At 44.5% G+C, this 14,563-nt stretch overlaps 2 protein-coding genes across 2 annotated transcripts; both read right to left on the bottom strand.

The window, feature by feature from the left end:
- Nucleotides 1–49: 49 nt before the first annotated feature.
- On the bottom strand, nt 50–4,156 carry LOC102053638 (keratin, type I cytoskeletal 13). Its single transcript, XM_014280045.3, has 8 exons — nt 3,662–4,156; nt 2,769–2,851; nt 2,460–2,616; nt 2,104–2,265; nt 1,615–1,740; nt 1,293–1,519; nt 638–729; nt 50–367 (listed from the first exon to the last, which is right to left on the bottom strand). Exons 1-8 carry the CDS (start codon nt 4,154–4,156, stop codon nt 348–350), a joined length of 1,362 nt encoding a protein of 453 aa, XP_014135520.3. The 3' UTR covers nt 50–347.
- Nucleotides 4,157–9,393: 5,237 nt separating this feature from the next.
- LOC102048599 (keratin, type I cytoskeletal 14) lies at nt 9,394–12,909 on the bottom strand. The gene is made up of 8 exons (XM_055697719.1): nt 12,415–12,909; nt 11,526–11,608; nt 11,176–11,332; nt 10,896–11,057; nt 10,407–10,532; nt 10,085–10,311; nt 9,838–9,926; nt 9,394–9,413 (listed from the first exon to the last, which is right to left on the bottom strand). Exons 1-8 carry the CDS (start codon nt 12,907–12,909, stop codon nt 9,394–9,396), a joined length of 1,359 nt encoding a protein of 452 aa, XP_055553694.1.
- Between the last annotated feature and the right edge of the window lie 1,654 nt (nt 12,910–14,563).

The following is a 14,563-nucleotide window of genomic DNA, read 5'->3' as shown; positions in this document are numbered from 1 at the left end:
ATTAATATACCAAATAGATTGTTGGACACACAGTTTTGTTTGCATTGCAGAAAACTAAAGTTTTATTAGAGGAACTGTTATCAGCAGAAAGTAGATCACCAATTGCACTGCAGGGAAGAGTATGTAGGTACAGTGATTCGATAGGAAGAACAGTATGAAAAGGAAAAAGTAGATCATTTTAGGAGAGTCCTAGAAATTGTTCATCTTGACTTCATCAGTAACATTTGTAGAGCCATCTGTGCGTTGGGTAGGCACACAGTGCGTGTGCTGTGTGTATTCTCGTGTTGTAGGCTAGGCTGCTCACAAGGCAGCAGGGAGATCAGGGAGACCAACGCACTGGTGGTATCTTAGCACACTCTTGACTGCCCTGTGGAGCAAAAGAAGAAACCGTTATTCTGATGGGGAAATCAAGTCTCTTGCAGCACTAACATTTCAGATGTATACCTTATTTAAATGTCCATCTATGTTACCAAAAGTGTGAGAAAGGAGCTTAGCCCATTTCTGTAACTGAAGCTAAGACACCCTGACATTGAGAGATTTGATTGTGAATGGTTTATTTCCTGTTGCAGTGAAACATAAAATATGAAAGGCATGGGGGCAAGGCAAACTAGGATCCTCTTTGGAAGATGCTTCTTACCTGTCTTGTCACAAGATTGACCGTGAGAGTAGGAAGTAGAAGAATGAGAGTGGGAGGATATTCCTCCTCCCTGGAGAGCTCCTTGAGATGTTCTGTGCAAGGAAAGGAGTTTTAATGAAGGCAGTGATAAATACATAAATACATTCATAAAGAGACGTATTGTGACATGATGTGCAGTACATATTACAGCTCAGCTTTTCCTGCACCTTGCAAATATTTCTTTATATTTTTTAATTTCATTCCTTTCAGCTATATTTACCTAGAAAGTTGTAGAAGCAGAAATAACAAAACAAGTATAATTCTTCTACTCTCACATTACAGCTGTGCTTGCTCATCTGCTGACAGAACACAGTATGCTACAGTTTGGTTTTGCATGGTGATTCCTCTTATGGAATTTACTCAGCACAAGCAGGACAAGTGGAACTGATTAACTGAATATAGGTCAGTAACTACATGCTCTCTGTTTCCCTCTGTGGTTCATGTGCTTATTAAGTTTATGATATATACATTTCAATGCAGATGCTTTGAAAAGGTCTGTTCTGTAAAATTTAGATTTCAAATACAGACTGGTGAAACATTCTACTCTGACTTTGAGTCCCAATAGAAAAAAGATTGTGGTAGACTTTATGCCCTTATTTGCAAATAAAATACATACACAAGGTCTTGCTGTCCCTCCTGCAGCAGTGCCCGGTACTGAGCAATCTCCTGTTCCAGGCGGGTCTTGATGCCCAGGAGCATCTTGTACTCCTGGTTCTGACTCTCCATCTCGCAGCGGATGCTGGCCAGCTCCTCCTCTACAGAGTTAATCTGCGCTTGGATCTGTTGCAGCAGGCAGCCATAGCGAGCTTCGGTTTCTGCCAAGGAGTTTTCCAGAGAGCTTTTCTGGAAGTGGAAAGGCAGGAGTTTAGGACCAGAGCTCTACCCATCCGTGCCCATTCCGAGGAGGGAAGGGCTCTCAGCGGTCCTGCCCCACGTACCGTGCTGAGCTGCGCCTGCAGTTCGATCTCCAGGTTCTGCATTTCACGTCTCAGCTCAGTGAGCTGGTGGCTGCTTGTCTGGATGTCCTGGCTGCTAGAAGCGACCTGCCGGTTGACTTCTTCGATCTGCAGGAGTCAAACCCCAAACACAGTTTCTAAGTGAGACGATCCTCTCAGGGAGCAGATTTGCTGACTGAGAGCTAATGTAGCCAGGAAGCCTCTCCCTTCCATCCTGTCCTCATCGAGGACAGCCTAGTCATTGCTCCGTAGATCCTGATGTTCCACACAGCTGTGCACATCAGACCCGGCCTGCTCCCCCTCTGCCACTGCCGTCTTTCCCCAGCAGCTGTTCCCTTCCCATTCCCCAAGCCGTGCAAGTGTGGTGCAGGTGAGCAGCCTCCCCCTTTTAGCCAAAGGCATTGCGTGCCCAGTCGAGGGTGCCTGGGTTTTCCCACAGCAGGAGACTCCACTTTGTGCATTGCTGCGTACCTTGACTTCATACCACTGCTCAACCTCTCTGCGGTTCTTCTCGATGAGCTGCTCGTATTCGTTCCTCATATCGTTCAGTATCTTTGTCAAGTCTTCTCCAGGGGCAGCATTGACTTCCACGCTCACGTCGCCACCAGTCTGAGACTGCAGCTGTCTCATTTCCTGCAGAGAGTCCAAAGAGAGAAACAAGGAGCACAGGTCATTTCTTGTGGTGGGGACAGTAGTTAAAGCAGTATCAAGGTACCAACGAATGGCGATCATGTGACATATAGTTGAACGGACTTGATGTGTAACTTTGGGAACCCTGAAGAATCAAAGCACTATGTCTTGACACACTATTTATCATTGCATTGTACCTCCTCATGGTTTCTCTTAAGAGAAAGCAGTTCATCCTTCAAGGACTCCAGCTCAGATTCGAGTGAAGATCGTGTGCGAGTGAGATCATCCAGGACATTTCTCAAGCCATTAATGTCAGCCTCCACAGTCTGACAGATGACCAGCTCATTCTCATACCTTTTCCAATGAAAAAAGAAGGATTAGTCATTCATTTCATTACAATGCATATGCTTGGTCATACCACTTGGAACAGGGCATCATCACCTGCGTTCATTAACCTGATAAAATTCATGCCATGAAAGATGCAAGGTTCACAGAGAGGTACTCACTTCATTCGGAAGTCATCGGCAGTCATCTTGCTGTTATCAATGTCCAGAAGCAGTTTGTTATTGTCCACAGTGGCAGAAATGATCTGAAAAAGGTGAAGTTGGGGAAGGGTCATTCTGTGTTCAAGGCATCCAGGAGAAGAAGAAAAAAGACGTAAAGCTTTGGTAGGGCATTGCTGTGTGTCTTAGGATTGTTTTCTGCTGTAATGCAGAGGCCACAGAAACTTGTTGAAATGCCATGCCACAAGAACTGGTGTGAGCAAGATTTTGACTTCCCCAAACACACTAATAAAACAATGTGTTGTTGGGGGAAAGAATACTGAACATTTATGCAAGGACATATGGGTTTATGCTCTCTGGGTGTGTAAGGAAGTACAGTTTTTGTCCCTGATGCTTTAATTCATCTCATTAATAAGAAACTAATTGTAAGAGAAGGCCTTGGTCCTTCTGTCTGGCCTACGTGGGAGTGTGCAGAGACAAGAGGAGCTGTGATATTGCACTCCAGGTGCTCTGGCTTTGCACTCCATCCAGCTGAGCCGGGTGGGAGCAGAGTGACGGACTGGAAACCACAGATGCCTGGTTTGGAGCCACCTGTATAACGTGGGATTGCAGCTACGTGCGCCAGCATGTTTGGGCCTGCTGGAGCGCTCCTTGGCGCCTCGGGCTGTGCCCCCAGAGCACATCCCTTTCTCTTGTGGGGTGCTGTGGTGTGGGGCTTTGCTTACCCAAGAGGCGGGAGGCGCAGCTCAGCAGGTTTCTGCCTGCGGTGCCACCAGCGAGGCCGACCAGTAGGTCCCTCCCACCCGTTTAGAGCCAGTGCCAGAGAGAAGGACAAATTCCTTGCAAAGGAGAATAGCGCGCGGGAGATGGAGCCACGTTAGCTGGGTCTGTCCTACCTGGTTCTGGAGTTGTTCGATGGTCTGGTAGTAGGAGCTGTAGTCCTTTGAGGCACTGGGAGCTTGTTTCCTGTACCACTCGCGGATGTGGTGCTCGAGCTGAGCATTTTCTTCCTCCAGCCTTCGCACTTTATCCAGGTAAGCAGCCAGGCGGTCGTTGAGGTTCTGCATGGTGACCTTCTCATTGCCGCCCAGAAGCATGTCCCCCCCAGCACCAAAGCCTCCTGCAAAGCCACCACCAAAGCCTCCTCCCAGGCCACCACCAAAGCCTCCTCCCAGGCCTCCACCAAAGCCACCAGCAAGGCTGCCAGCGCTCATGCCCCCTCCGTAGCCAGTGCCGCATGCTCCCCCACCATAGCTTCCACCACCTATCACCGAGGAGGCATATCTCCTGCAGGAGACGGAGGAGCTCCTGCCACTGCCGCCACCACAGGCGCCTCCACCTCCCCCGCTCCTGTAAGAGGTACTAGATGTTCTCTTGATGCTGCAGCTCATGGTGGAAGGAATCAGATATCCAGCCCCCAATGCAAAGCCTGCCGCACAGCTTGATACAGAAAATGAGACTGCAGCCTCTGTCCTCGCTGATGGCTATTTATACCTTGTTGGTGGGTGTCACCTGTAAGGCAGTCCAGCTTCCCATGAAGTTTGCCAGCCTTAGTGCTCATGCCAAAAGTGATGTGCTAAGGGGAATTTCTTTTGGGGCTTGGGACAGCCCTCCCCATAGGTATTGTGTCTGCATGCTGATTCACCTGAAGCATGCACTATAATTTTGGGTGGGTGGCTGTGTGTTAGATTTTGTTTCAGATAACATGTTGCCGGCTACTCAGTGAGTGAGACTCATTGTAATAGTTCTTTGTAGTCATTTTTTTGTCCTGAAAGCAGGTGATGAAAGCACCACCTAGTTACTCTGTTTTAATTTCAAAATTAGAGAAATACAAACTCAGGCACCCTGTGGATGAGCTCTGTTTCATTTTGCCTGCAGAACTGCCAGTAATTGATGCTTTTGAAAACATAATCTTTAAGAATTTCGGTCCTTCTCTTCAAAGAAAACTCATTGTGAGTACTTTCTTATGCTTAGTGGTAAATCTCAGCAGAATAGCCTTTGAAGAAGCAATGATATTTCTGTTTTTACCAACCTCTGGTAGTATCACTTCCAGAAATAATCCTATGTCTTGCACAGAGTGGTGGACATGCAATGATGTAATTTTAAAGTTGTGATTTTTTTTAATTTTGTGCAAATTTCCATTCACCCAAAGATTATTTACGACTGAAATAGATGTGTAGAAGCTATAAGGCATTACTGACTTTATCTTGGGAGAGGAGAGCAGAAGGATTCAGCTTTTTAACTTAGCAAAATGGAGGCTAAAATGATTGCCTTGCTCTTGAGGAAGGAGATACCAGGGCTATTTAAAATAAAGGACAATCCTTCTGTCCACATGGGAAAGGGCATAATCTGGTTTTGAGTGTATTTTGGCTGGAAACTAACAGGAGCTTTTTATCTGTGGAAGGTATAAGGGTCTGGAAGGCTTCCATTGCAGGAGCTTCAGGTGGAAAAGAGAAAAAGGTTTGATATTGTCCTTGGATCAATTGATGGTAGGGATTTTATTGTCGTATAGTAGAGATAGCTGTGATGACCCTTTAGATCCCCCTTGCCTTCTATCATTTTGTCTAACACTGCTGAGGTTTTTAATGCTGCTGCACAGTTGCAGCATTTTGGTAAGAGAACAGGATGTGATGAACCCTTCTTTGGAAATGAAACTTTGCCTTTAGATAACTTTTAGAAAACATAAAATTTTAAGCCTGAAACACAAGGAGCCTCTTTACATGAGAGTTAAACTTTGATGGGATTTCATCTCCATTTAGAATTTCAAAATTACTGGTTCATTTCATTGTTGGTTTCTTCATTTATGGTCTTACTTACACACAGCTTGCAGTTGTGGCTGGAGCAACATAGAGAAATTTTCTCTCTTAGCTGCAATCCTTATGAGACCCATAAAAGTTACTAATGCGTGTTATGGCTGACTGAAGAATCATGGAAAGACATTTACCCTTTTTTTTGATACCCCTACACACACTTTCTTAGATGTGCTGAAGATAATGTAATACTTTGATCTTCATAATTATAATTGTTCTTTTATTGGTAGCTCTCTAATTATCTGCACGTCAGAACCAGTTGCTTTGCATATGTTATTGAGACTGAGTCATCATTATTAAAAATTAAAAATTATTTTCTCACAGGGTGTGATTCCTTAGTCATATTTTCCTCATTAGATTGTTGAAATGCACCTTTATTCTTCCCTATGAGATGTTTATTACTGATCGGCGTTAATGCCAGGGGTGTTGATTTTATATCTCCTTCTCGGCATTGTTGCATCATAACATGTGACCCAACAACTTCATACATTTCCCAATGCTGTATTTTCATACCATAGAGAGATGCCTTTTCTCTCTCTGTCTGTCTCTTCTCTTCTTTTGAATAGGTGATCTAACTATGCTTACTGCTGTAACTGTACCACAATACTTAAACTTTAGACTTTCTGTTCTGCAACTCATGGGTATTTCCATGTCTTCTATTCATTTTTGGTCCACCATCCTGTGGACACAGCTCTTCAGCCTGGGATAGCCGTGGTGAGTCAATTTGGACATACTGATTTACTTCACAAGCCAAAAGAGCCAGGGCTCCTAATGTTCCATTAACGTTCGTAACCCTTGTGATAACAGAAAAAGATCGGACATTTTCTGTTGTAAAGGGTATAGAGGCTCCTCAGCCATCTGAAGAAACTGCTAGAGCTTTGAAATCATATCTTCCTCTGGAAGATTTTTGCTCATAATACACCCTGTGAACATCTGTAAGTCAGAAGAGTTTGTTTGAAGTAACAGTTTTATAAATCCTTTCCAAGTGCTGTTTACTCACTGGTGAAGTTGGATGCAGAGCCACAGACAGATACGCCAAATTGGCAAAGGAACTAAAAGTCAGTGGTTTTCACAGAAGTTATGATGCCATTACTGGATATATGTCTTCAGTCACATAAGAGGCAGAGGACAACCTCAGAAACAATTGCTGGTAATTAATCATTTTACGACAAATGAGTCAACTGTGGTCTTGGTAAGAAGAGTGCTACTCCCATGAGTTTCATCAGGAACTCCATCTTGCATTCCTCATCCTTCACCCATCACCTTCCAGCATCACTCACCTGTGCATTTCTTCAGTTTTTTCAGAGATGAACAATTTCCATAACCCCAGATTCTATTCTTATTTTTCTTTTATGTGACTCTCTGGGATAGACCCTTATACCTTGCACATGTGTAGACCTCCAGAAAATCCTATTAAATGTGAGCTATTTTAATTCTACAGTCCATTTACATTGTTAGTTCAGTAGCCCTTCCTACCACTGAAAAAGGAAAAGTTTGAAAGTAATTCCTAAGAGAAAATAAGCTCTTCCAGTATAGCAATCCTTTCCTGTTCTCTTTCTCTCTACCTGCTAGAATATGCTGTTACAATCCATGATGTTAATAAATCAAATTCTAAATTCCTCCCTGACAAAGCCCTTTATTTCCTTTCCTGTAGATCTTTTCAGAACAGTAAGCAACCATATTGCTTTTTCTAAGAACCATGGGTGAAGTGAGTGCCAGGAGCAGACAGTGATATCAAGATTCCTGATCGAACATACTACAAGGTTTGTGGGGCATCTGCCAGCCGTAGATGGAGGCGGTGAGGCACGCTGTGCTTGGGGCTTGCCTGTGGCATGGGCCATGCTTTTCCCCAGCACAGCCCTTGTCCCATACTTAGGTGGAGGTTAGTGCCTCATGAATCAGTGGTGACATGCAAAAGGCGTCATACTGTGAGCTGCAGCAGAACTGCCACCAGTGATCTAGCCCTGCTGCAGTGACTGGCAGCTTTGCAGTGCATCCACTCCTTTCAGTCTGAAGATTTTGCATATCTTTGGCTTTGTAGATTTAACTTAAAGCTCTTCATAGTAGCATCTATTTCACAAAGACTTTACACTCTTACAAATTAGTTCAGAAATGGTGAAAGACATACGGCAGCTCTGATGTTCTCTGGAGTCCTCTGGATGTGGAAGATGGCATTTTTTATCATTCTGATACTTCTCTCTGCTTCTGGAAGACTAGACAAAATAACTTCAGTGCTTATTTATATACACTAACTGTAGTTCAAGTTTCCATAATCCTGCCTTTAAAAAGATGTCTTCTGAAGCTGTTTTGGCTATGTTAAGTACAGCCAAGACTTGAATGAATTCTGGCAGCCTTTGGAGATGAAAGTCATGTTTGCATTTGCTTTATATCACTTTCTATACTGTTAGAACCTGAAATGAGACTTTTATTCTTTGGAAAAGGGCTTTTATTCATACAAATTCCTGATGCTGGACTGAAAAAGTCAGTTTGGAAACCCAGGTTTTCAACACGAATATAAAGTATCTCTTCTTTGTAGATACTTACTGCAGACTGCAATTACGATATTGTGATGGCAGAGCCAAGGCACATGATTACAAATAATACTCTTTACGTTGTTTATGATGAGAAATCCTTTCATTTCATGACCCTAACAGAGCAATACCCTCACTCTTAAATGAAACAGCAAATACTAGAGACCAGATTTCTGTCTCTCATTCCTCCTAAGTCAATCGAGTGTACTGACAAAAATTGTGTTCTTGGTATTATACTGGTATTTAAATTGAAATTTCTATGATAAAACATAGGATTGTTTTTGATGCGTGACGCTGAAGGAAACAGGCACATATTTCCTAACAGAAGTTAGCAATATGTAATTCACTGTGTACTCAAAGGTGTAGAAATACTTGATGTCAGGAAACCCATACGTTCTGGAACAACCTCTACTGAGTCACACCTTCCCTCGGGAACCCTAGCTATGCTGAGCTGAGTAAAGCCAAAGATTAATGGAGTCTGATGAGTCATAGTAGTGACATTGAGCACAATTTAGTACATTAGAAGTTAATTAAATGATCTTCAGAGCATTACCCATCATTGTTGTTTTCTTTCTCTTTTCACTCACATTGTTCAGTGTCTTTAGTAAAAAGCAGCAAGGCAAGGGGCCATAAAGCAATCTGTTAGTGGCCATTAGAAAACAAAATGGTAAAGCATTTGTAATTCCACAGGAAGGAGAAAAATTGTGTCAAGAACTGGTATCTGTTCTCAACCTTATATCTCTTGCTTTGAAGCAGAGAGTTCTGACAGTCTCACCTGACTGACAGTTCCCATAGGCAGAGCCTGGAAGATGTCACACTTCACACAGCCTTCGTACAGCCATGTTCAGAATTTGTGACATTTCCTTTTACTGAGTGATAAGGCCTCGGAATGGTGTCCATTTTCTTAGTGCAAAATAGAGTGTCCTGAGACTACGTTACAAAGTACGATTGGGCAATCTGTATTTGATTGGTTAGCTTGATAAATACCCATTCAAACTTTGTTAAATTAAATTTCCCAGACACATTTGTTTTATTTGCATTGCAGAAGTAAAGTTTTATTAGAGGCAGTGTTATCAGCATAATTTAAGCTTTTGAACAAAGAACCAGTTGACAAAGACAAGCATTGCAGAATGAAAGAAGGGGTGCTGAGGCAGGTGACCAGGCACACTTTCCAAATTGTTCCAGTTGCATCAGCTGTGCTGCAGAAGTGTTTGGTTCAGTTTCTTGTTGTCCATGCTCAATGCGTCTTAGCTGGAAGATGCCAGCATCACTGTTACTGCGATTGCTCTAGCACACTCTTGACTGTCCTGTGTAAAGACAAAAACAGATCATTGCCTTAAGGCGAAATCTGATCTTTCCCGATAAACTGAATTCTTTCACCTAACATGCTGTGTCAGCAAGAGAAGCTCAAAAGCTCCAAGCCCTGCAATACCCTAGGCACTTTCTCAGAACTGTATATTTTTTTTATTCCTATGAGCAAAAAAGCATATCCCATCCTGTAAAGTTTATAATCTGTATTTTGTATTTAGGAAGAGGGAAGGGAAAGACTTACTGTATTTTAACGCCTAATTATTCTGTGACAGACAGTGAAGTTCTCTGACTCCTGGACTACTGGACCTGGGAATCTTGCCCAGCCCAAAATACTAAACTCTTTTTCAGACAAAATATTCTGTAGTCATTGGGGTAGATATAACCCACTAATAAGCATATCCATACAAAGTGTTGTCTTACCTGTCATGTCACCACACTGGGAATGAGTGTAGGAAGAAGAATATGAATGGGAGGATTTTCCACCTCCTTGGAAAGCTCCTTGGGAGGCACTGTAAAAGGAGAATACTTAATTCACAAAAAAAGACATAACCACTGGATATTCAGTCAAAAAAGGTGTTATTGTAGCTCCATGGACAAGAAGTTTCTATTAGCAGTTAAGCACTCAAGGATTTCTTTTTATACCCTTGCTATAATATGGAATACATACACAATGTCTTGCTGTCCCTCTTGCAGCAGTGCCCGGTACTGAGCAATCTCCTGTTCCAGGCGGGTCTTGATGCCCAGGAGCATCTTGTACTCCTGGTTCTGACTCTCCATCTCGCAGCGGATGCTGGCCAGCTCCTCCTCTACAGAGTTAATCTGCGCTTGGATCTGTTGCAGCAGGCAGCCATAGCGAGCTTCGGTTTCTGCCAAGGAGTTTTCCAGAGAGCTTTTCTGGAAGTGGAAAGGCAGGAGTTTAGGACCAGAGCTCTACCCATCCGTGCCCATTCCGAGGAGGGAAGGGCTCTCAGCGGTCCTGCCCCACGTACCGTGCTGAGCTGCGCCTGCAGTTCGATCTCCAGGTTCTGCATTTCACGTCTCAGCTCAGTGAGCTGGTGGCTGCTTGTCTGGATGTCCTGGCTGCTAGAAGTGACCTGCCGGTTGACTTCTTCGATCTGCAGGAGTCAAACCCCAAACACAGTTTCTAAGTGAGACGATCCTCTCAGGGAGCAGATTTGCTGACTGAGAGCTAATGTAGCCAGGAAGCCTCTCCCTTCCATCCTGTCCTCATCGGGGACAGCCTAGTCATTGCTCCGTAGATCCTGATGTTCCACACAGCTGTGCACATCAGACCCGGCCTGCTCCCCCTCTGCCACTGCCGTCTTTCCCCAGCAGCTGTTCCCTTCCCATTCCCCAAGCCGTGCAAGTGTGGTGCAGGTGAGCAGCCTCCCCCTTTTAGCCAAAGGCATTGCGTGCCCAGTCGAGGGCGCCTGGGTTTTCCCACAGCAGGAGACTCCACTTTGTGCATTGCTGCGTACCTTGACTTCATACCACTGCTCAACCTCTCTGCGGTTCTTCTCGATGAGCTGCTCGTATTCGTTCCTCATATCGTTCAGTATCTTTGTCAAGTCTTCTCCAGGGGCAGCATTAACTTCCACGCTCACGTCGCCACCAGTCTGAGACTGCAGCTGTCTCATTTCCTGCAGAGAGTCCAAAGAGAGAAACAAGGAGCACAGGTCATTTCTTGTGGTGGGGACAGTGAGCAAAGCAGTATCAATAGATTATGCCTTGGACACACTATTTATCATTGCATTGTACCTCCTCATGGTTTCTCTTAAGAGCAATCAGCTCATCCTTCAAGGACTCCAGCTCAGATTCCAGTGAAGATCTAACCAGAGTCAGATCATCTAAGAGATTTCTCAAGCCATTAATGTCAGCCTCCACAGTCTGACGGATGACCAGCTCATTCTCATACCTTTGCCGAAGACAAGAGAGACAGAGAAATGGGGAAATGAGATGATGATGACATTCAATGGCACACATCTTTTCAGGTTCAATATCCCAATAAAACATGAAGACTCAGTAAAACTACTTGGGGCAGTGCTGCCTTGTCTCCTGAGGTCTTGAGTGTGGTTTGAAAGACATGTAAGGTTCAGAGAGGTACTCACTTCATTCGGAAGTCATCGGCAGTCATCTTGCTGTTATCAATGTCCAGAAGCAGTTTGTTATTGTCCACAGTGGCAGAAATGATCTGAAAAAGGTGAAGTTGGGGAAGGGTCATTCTGTGTTTAAGACATCCAGGAGAAGAAGAAAAAAGACATAAAGCTTTGGTAGGGCATTGCTGTGTGTCTCAGGATTGTTTTCTGCTGTAATGCAGGGGCCATATGGGAGGCTAACAGTCCAAATTTACTTTTCAAGGAGACTTGGGTTATCACAGACCATGCTCCCAAATCCCTTCTCTTTGCTTTTCTTTCTCAAGCTAAAGTTTCTCCCATGTGTGCCAAGGAATGTATTCAGCCCTTTTTCTGCAATGCACTCCTTCACAGTCTGTTTACCCAGTTTTCTTGGTACCAGTGTAAGCCGACTGCAAGAGAAGGCCTTGGTCCTTCTGTCTGGCCTAGGTAGGAGTGTGCAGAGACAAGAGGAGCTGTGATATTGCACTCCAGGTGCTCTGGCTTTGCACTCCATCCAGCTGAGCCGGGTGGGAGCAGAGTGACGGACTGGAAACCACAGATGCCTGGTTTGGAGCCACCTGTATAACGTGGGATTGCAGCTACGTGCGCCAGCATGTTTGGGCCTGCTGGAGCGCTCCTTGGCGCCTCGGGCTGTGCCCCCAGAGCACATCCCTTTCTCTTGTGGGGTGCTGTGGTGTGGGGCTTTGCTTACCCAAGAGGCGGGAGGCGCAGCTCAGCAGGTTTCTGCCTGCGGTGCCACCAGCGAGGCCGACCAGTAGGTCCCTCCCACCCGTTTAGAGCCAGTGCCAGAGAGAAGGACAAATTCCTTGCAAAGGAGAATAGCGCGCGGGAGATGGAGCCACGTTAGCTGGGTCTGTCCTACCTGGTTCTGGAGTTGTTCGATGGTCTGGTAGTAGGAGCTGTAGTCCTTTGAGGCACTGGGAGCTTGTTTCCTGTACCACTCGCGGATGTGGTGCTCGAGCTGAGCATTTTCTTCCTCCAGCCTTCGCACTTTATCCAGGTAAGCAGCCAGGCGGTCGTTGAGGTTCTGCATGGTGACCTTCTCATTGCCGCCCAGAAGCATGTCCCCCCCAGCACCAAAGCCTCCTGCAAAGCCACCACCAAAGCCTCCTCCCAGGCCACCACCAAAGCCTCCTCCCAGGCCTCCACCAAAGCCACCAGCAAGGCTGCCAGCGCTCATGCCCCCTCCGTAGCCAGTGCCGCATGCTCCCCCACCATAGCTTCCACCACCTATCACCGAGGAGGCATATCTCCTGCAGGAGACGGAGGAGCTCCTGCCACTGCCGCCACCACAGGCGCCTCCACCTCCCCCGCTCCTGTAAGAGGTACTAGATGTTCTCTTGATGCTGCAGCTCATGGTGGAAGGAATCAGATATCCAGCCCCCAATGCAAAGCCTGCCGCACAGCTTGATACAGAAAATGAGACTGCAGCCTCTGTCCTCGCTGATGGCTATTTATACCTTGTTGGTGGGTGTCACCTGTAAGGCAGTCCAGCTTCCCATGAAGTTTGCCAGCCTTAGTGCTCATGCCAAAAGTGATGTGCTAAGGAAATTTCTTCTGAGGTAAGTAAAACGCATTACCATTCTGCTCAAGTATGTCTGTGTTGATTCACCTGAAGCATGCACTGTAATTTTATGTGGGTGGCTCTTTGTTGGGTATTTTGTTGAATAATACAATATCTCATAGCTACTATTAATCTGGCAATATCTCACTAGTAATAGGAGTTAATGAAGGCTCCACCTTGTTGTCTGTCTCCTTCAGTCTTCCGTGTGGTGAAATTCAGTATTTCAGCTTTGTCTTTCTCCTGTGATCACAGACAATGATTTGTTTAGACCAGCAGTCTCCAAGGGGCTCTTCATTCATTAATTTATTCAAAATTTACATTAGCTCTTTAGAAGTCTACTTTAATTCGTTGAAATAAATTTTTAACTTTAAAAATTTCATTTCCATGTCTGTTATAGAAGAGAACTTAATACTAATTTTTTAGTCTGTTGCTACTGCTTATATCAAGGAAGGTCCTGCTGGAATCTAACTTTCTCTGAAAGTGCAGTATGGTAATTGGGGTCATTTTTCTTATTGAAGAAAACCAGTTGACAGCCACAAGAGTTGTATTTTGCAAAGGAAAACATATTAAATCTTCTCCTATCAAACAGCTATTAATTTTACTTTAGCTGTTTTAAGCAGACTCAGAGGAAACTGAGAGGAGAAATGTTTGCTATTTCATATTTTCATAATCATATTAAAAATAGCCATTTCTCAGAATATGTCTTTGAATTATCTAGTGCAGTAAAAAATAAGTTTGGTGAAAAGATACACTGCCAAAGATTAGATCTGAAGTAATATAATCATTATCTGAAGTTGTTACAGTGAATTGTGTTTGCCAGCCATGAGAGAATATCTTGCAACACAAAACACAGAGTAAGAAACAATTGTGTATTTTTTTCCACTGCTTATACAATATGGGATGTTCAGTGAGTTGCTTTTTCCATCTTTGCTAATCAAGCTTCTATGAAACTGAGAAAAGCCTTGAATAGAAACAAATTCTCTGGTTTCCAGCTGTGCATTAAATATTGGCACTGTAATTCCCACGGAAGAGTAATTTGGCAAGTACAAAAGCAGCACAAGGAGGTTGTGGAAACTGCTGTGAATTACCACCTCAAAATCAGCTTATCCACAGTGAGGGAGGATTAATTCGACCTTGAAGTATTTTAGGAAGAGATTTCATGTAACAGAAGAAGAAATAAACTCATTAAAATCAGCAAAAGAAGAGTGAGAAGGGATTGAGTCACCTTACATCTGAAGGTACGCATCAGAGGAGGGAGTAGCATTGTCTGAGTTTGACGACAGTGTGCCTGTATGTGCCTGTGGTGGGTTGACCCTGGCTGGACGCCAGTGCCCACCCCAGCTGTTCTATCCCTGCCCTCCTAAGGGCAAACTCTAAGGAAAGACTCATGGGTCGAGGTAAGGACAGTGAGAGATCGCTCAGCAATTACTGTCATGGACAAAACAGA

Source organism: Falco cherrug, chromosome 20 (assembly GCF_023634085.1).
Source record: "Falco cherrug isolate bFalChe1 chromosome 20, bFalChe1.pri, whole genome shotgun sequence".
In the NCBI taxonomy this organism is placed as follows: domain Eukaryota; kingdom Metazoa; phylum Chordata; class Aves; order Falconiformes; family Falconidae; genus Falco; species Falco cherrug.
Note: the sequence above shows the minus strand (reverse complement) of the source record. Positions and strands in the feature narration are given on the sequence as shown.

Excerpts from the sequence above, each read along its gene's own strand:
- LOC102053638 (XM_014280045.3), bottom strand. The coding sequence starts at position 4,156 with ATGAGCTGCAGCATCAAGAGAACATCTAGTACCTCTTACAGGAGCGGG. Across the intron at positions 2,617-2,768 it reads GCCGATGACTTCCGAATGAA|GTATGAGAATGAGCTGGTCA; the intron begins GTGAGTACCTCT and ends TCATTGGAAAAG. Across the intron at positions 368-637 it reads TCAATCTTGTGACAAGACAG|GGCAGTCAAGAGTGTGCTAA; the intron begins GTAAGAAGCATC and ends TTTGCTCCACAG.
- LOC102048599 (XM_055697719.1), bottom strand. The coding sequence starts at position 12,909 with ATGAGCTGCAGCATCAAGAGAACATCTAGTACCTCTTACAGGAGCGGG. Across the intron at positions 11,609-12,414 it reads TCGAACAACTCCAGAACCAG|ATCATTTCTGCCACTGTGGA; the intron begins GTAGGACAGACC and ends CACCTTTTTCAG. Across the intron at positions 11,333-11,525 it reads GCCGATGACTTCCGAATGAA|GTATGAGAATGAGCTGGTCA; the intron begins GTGAGTACCTCT and ends TCTTCGGCAAAG.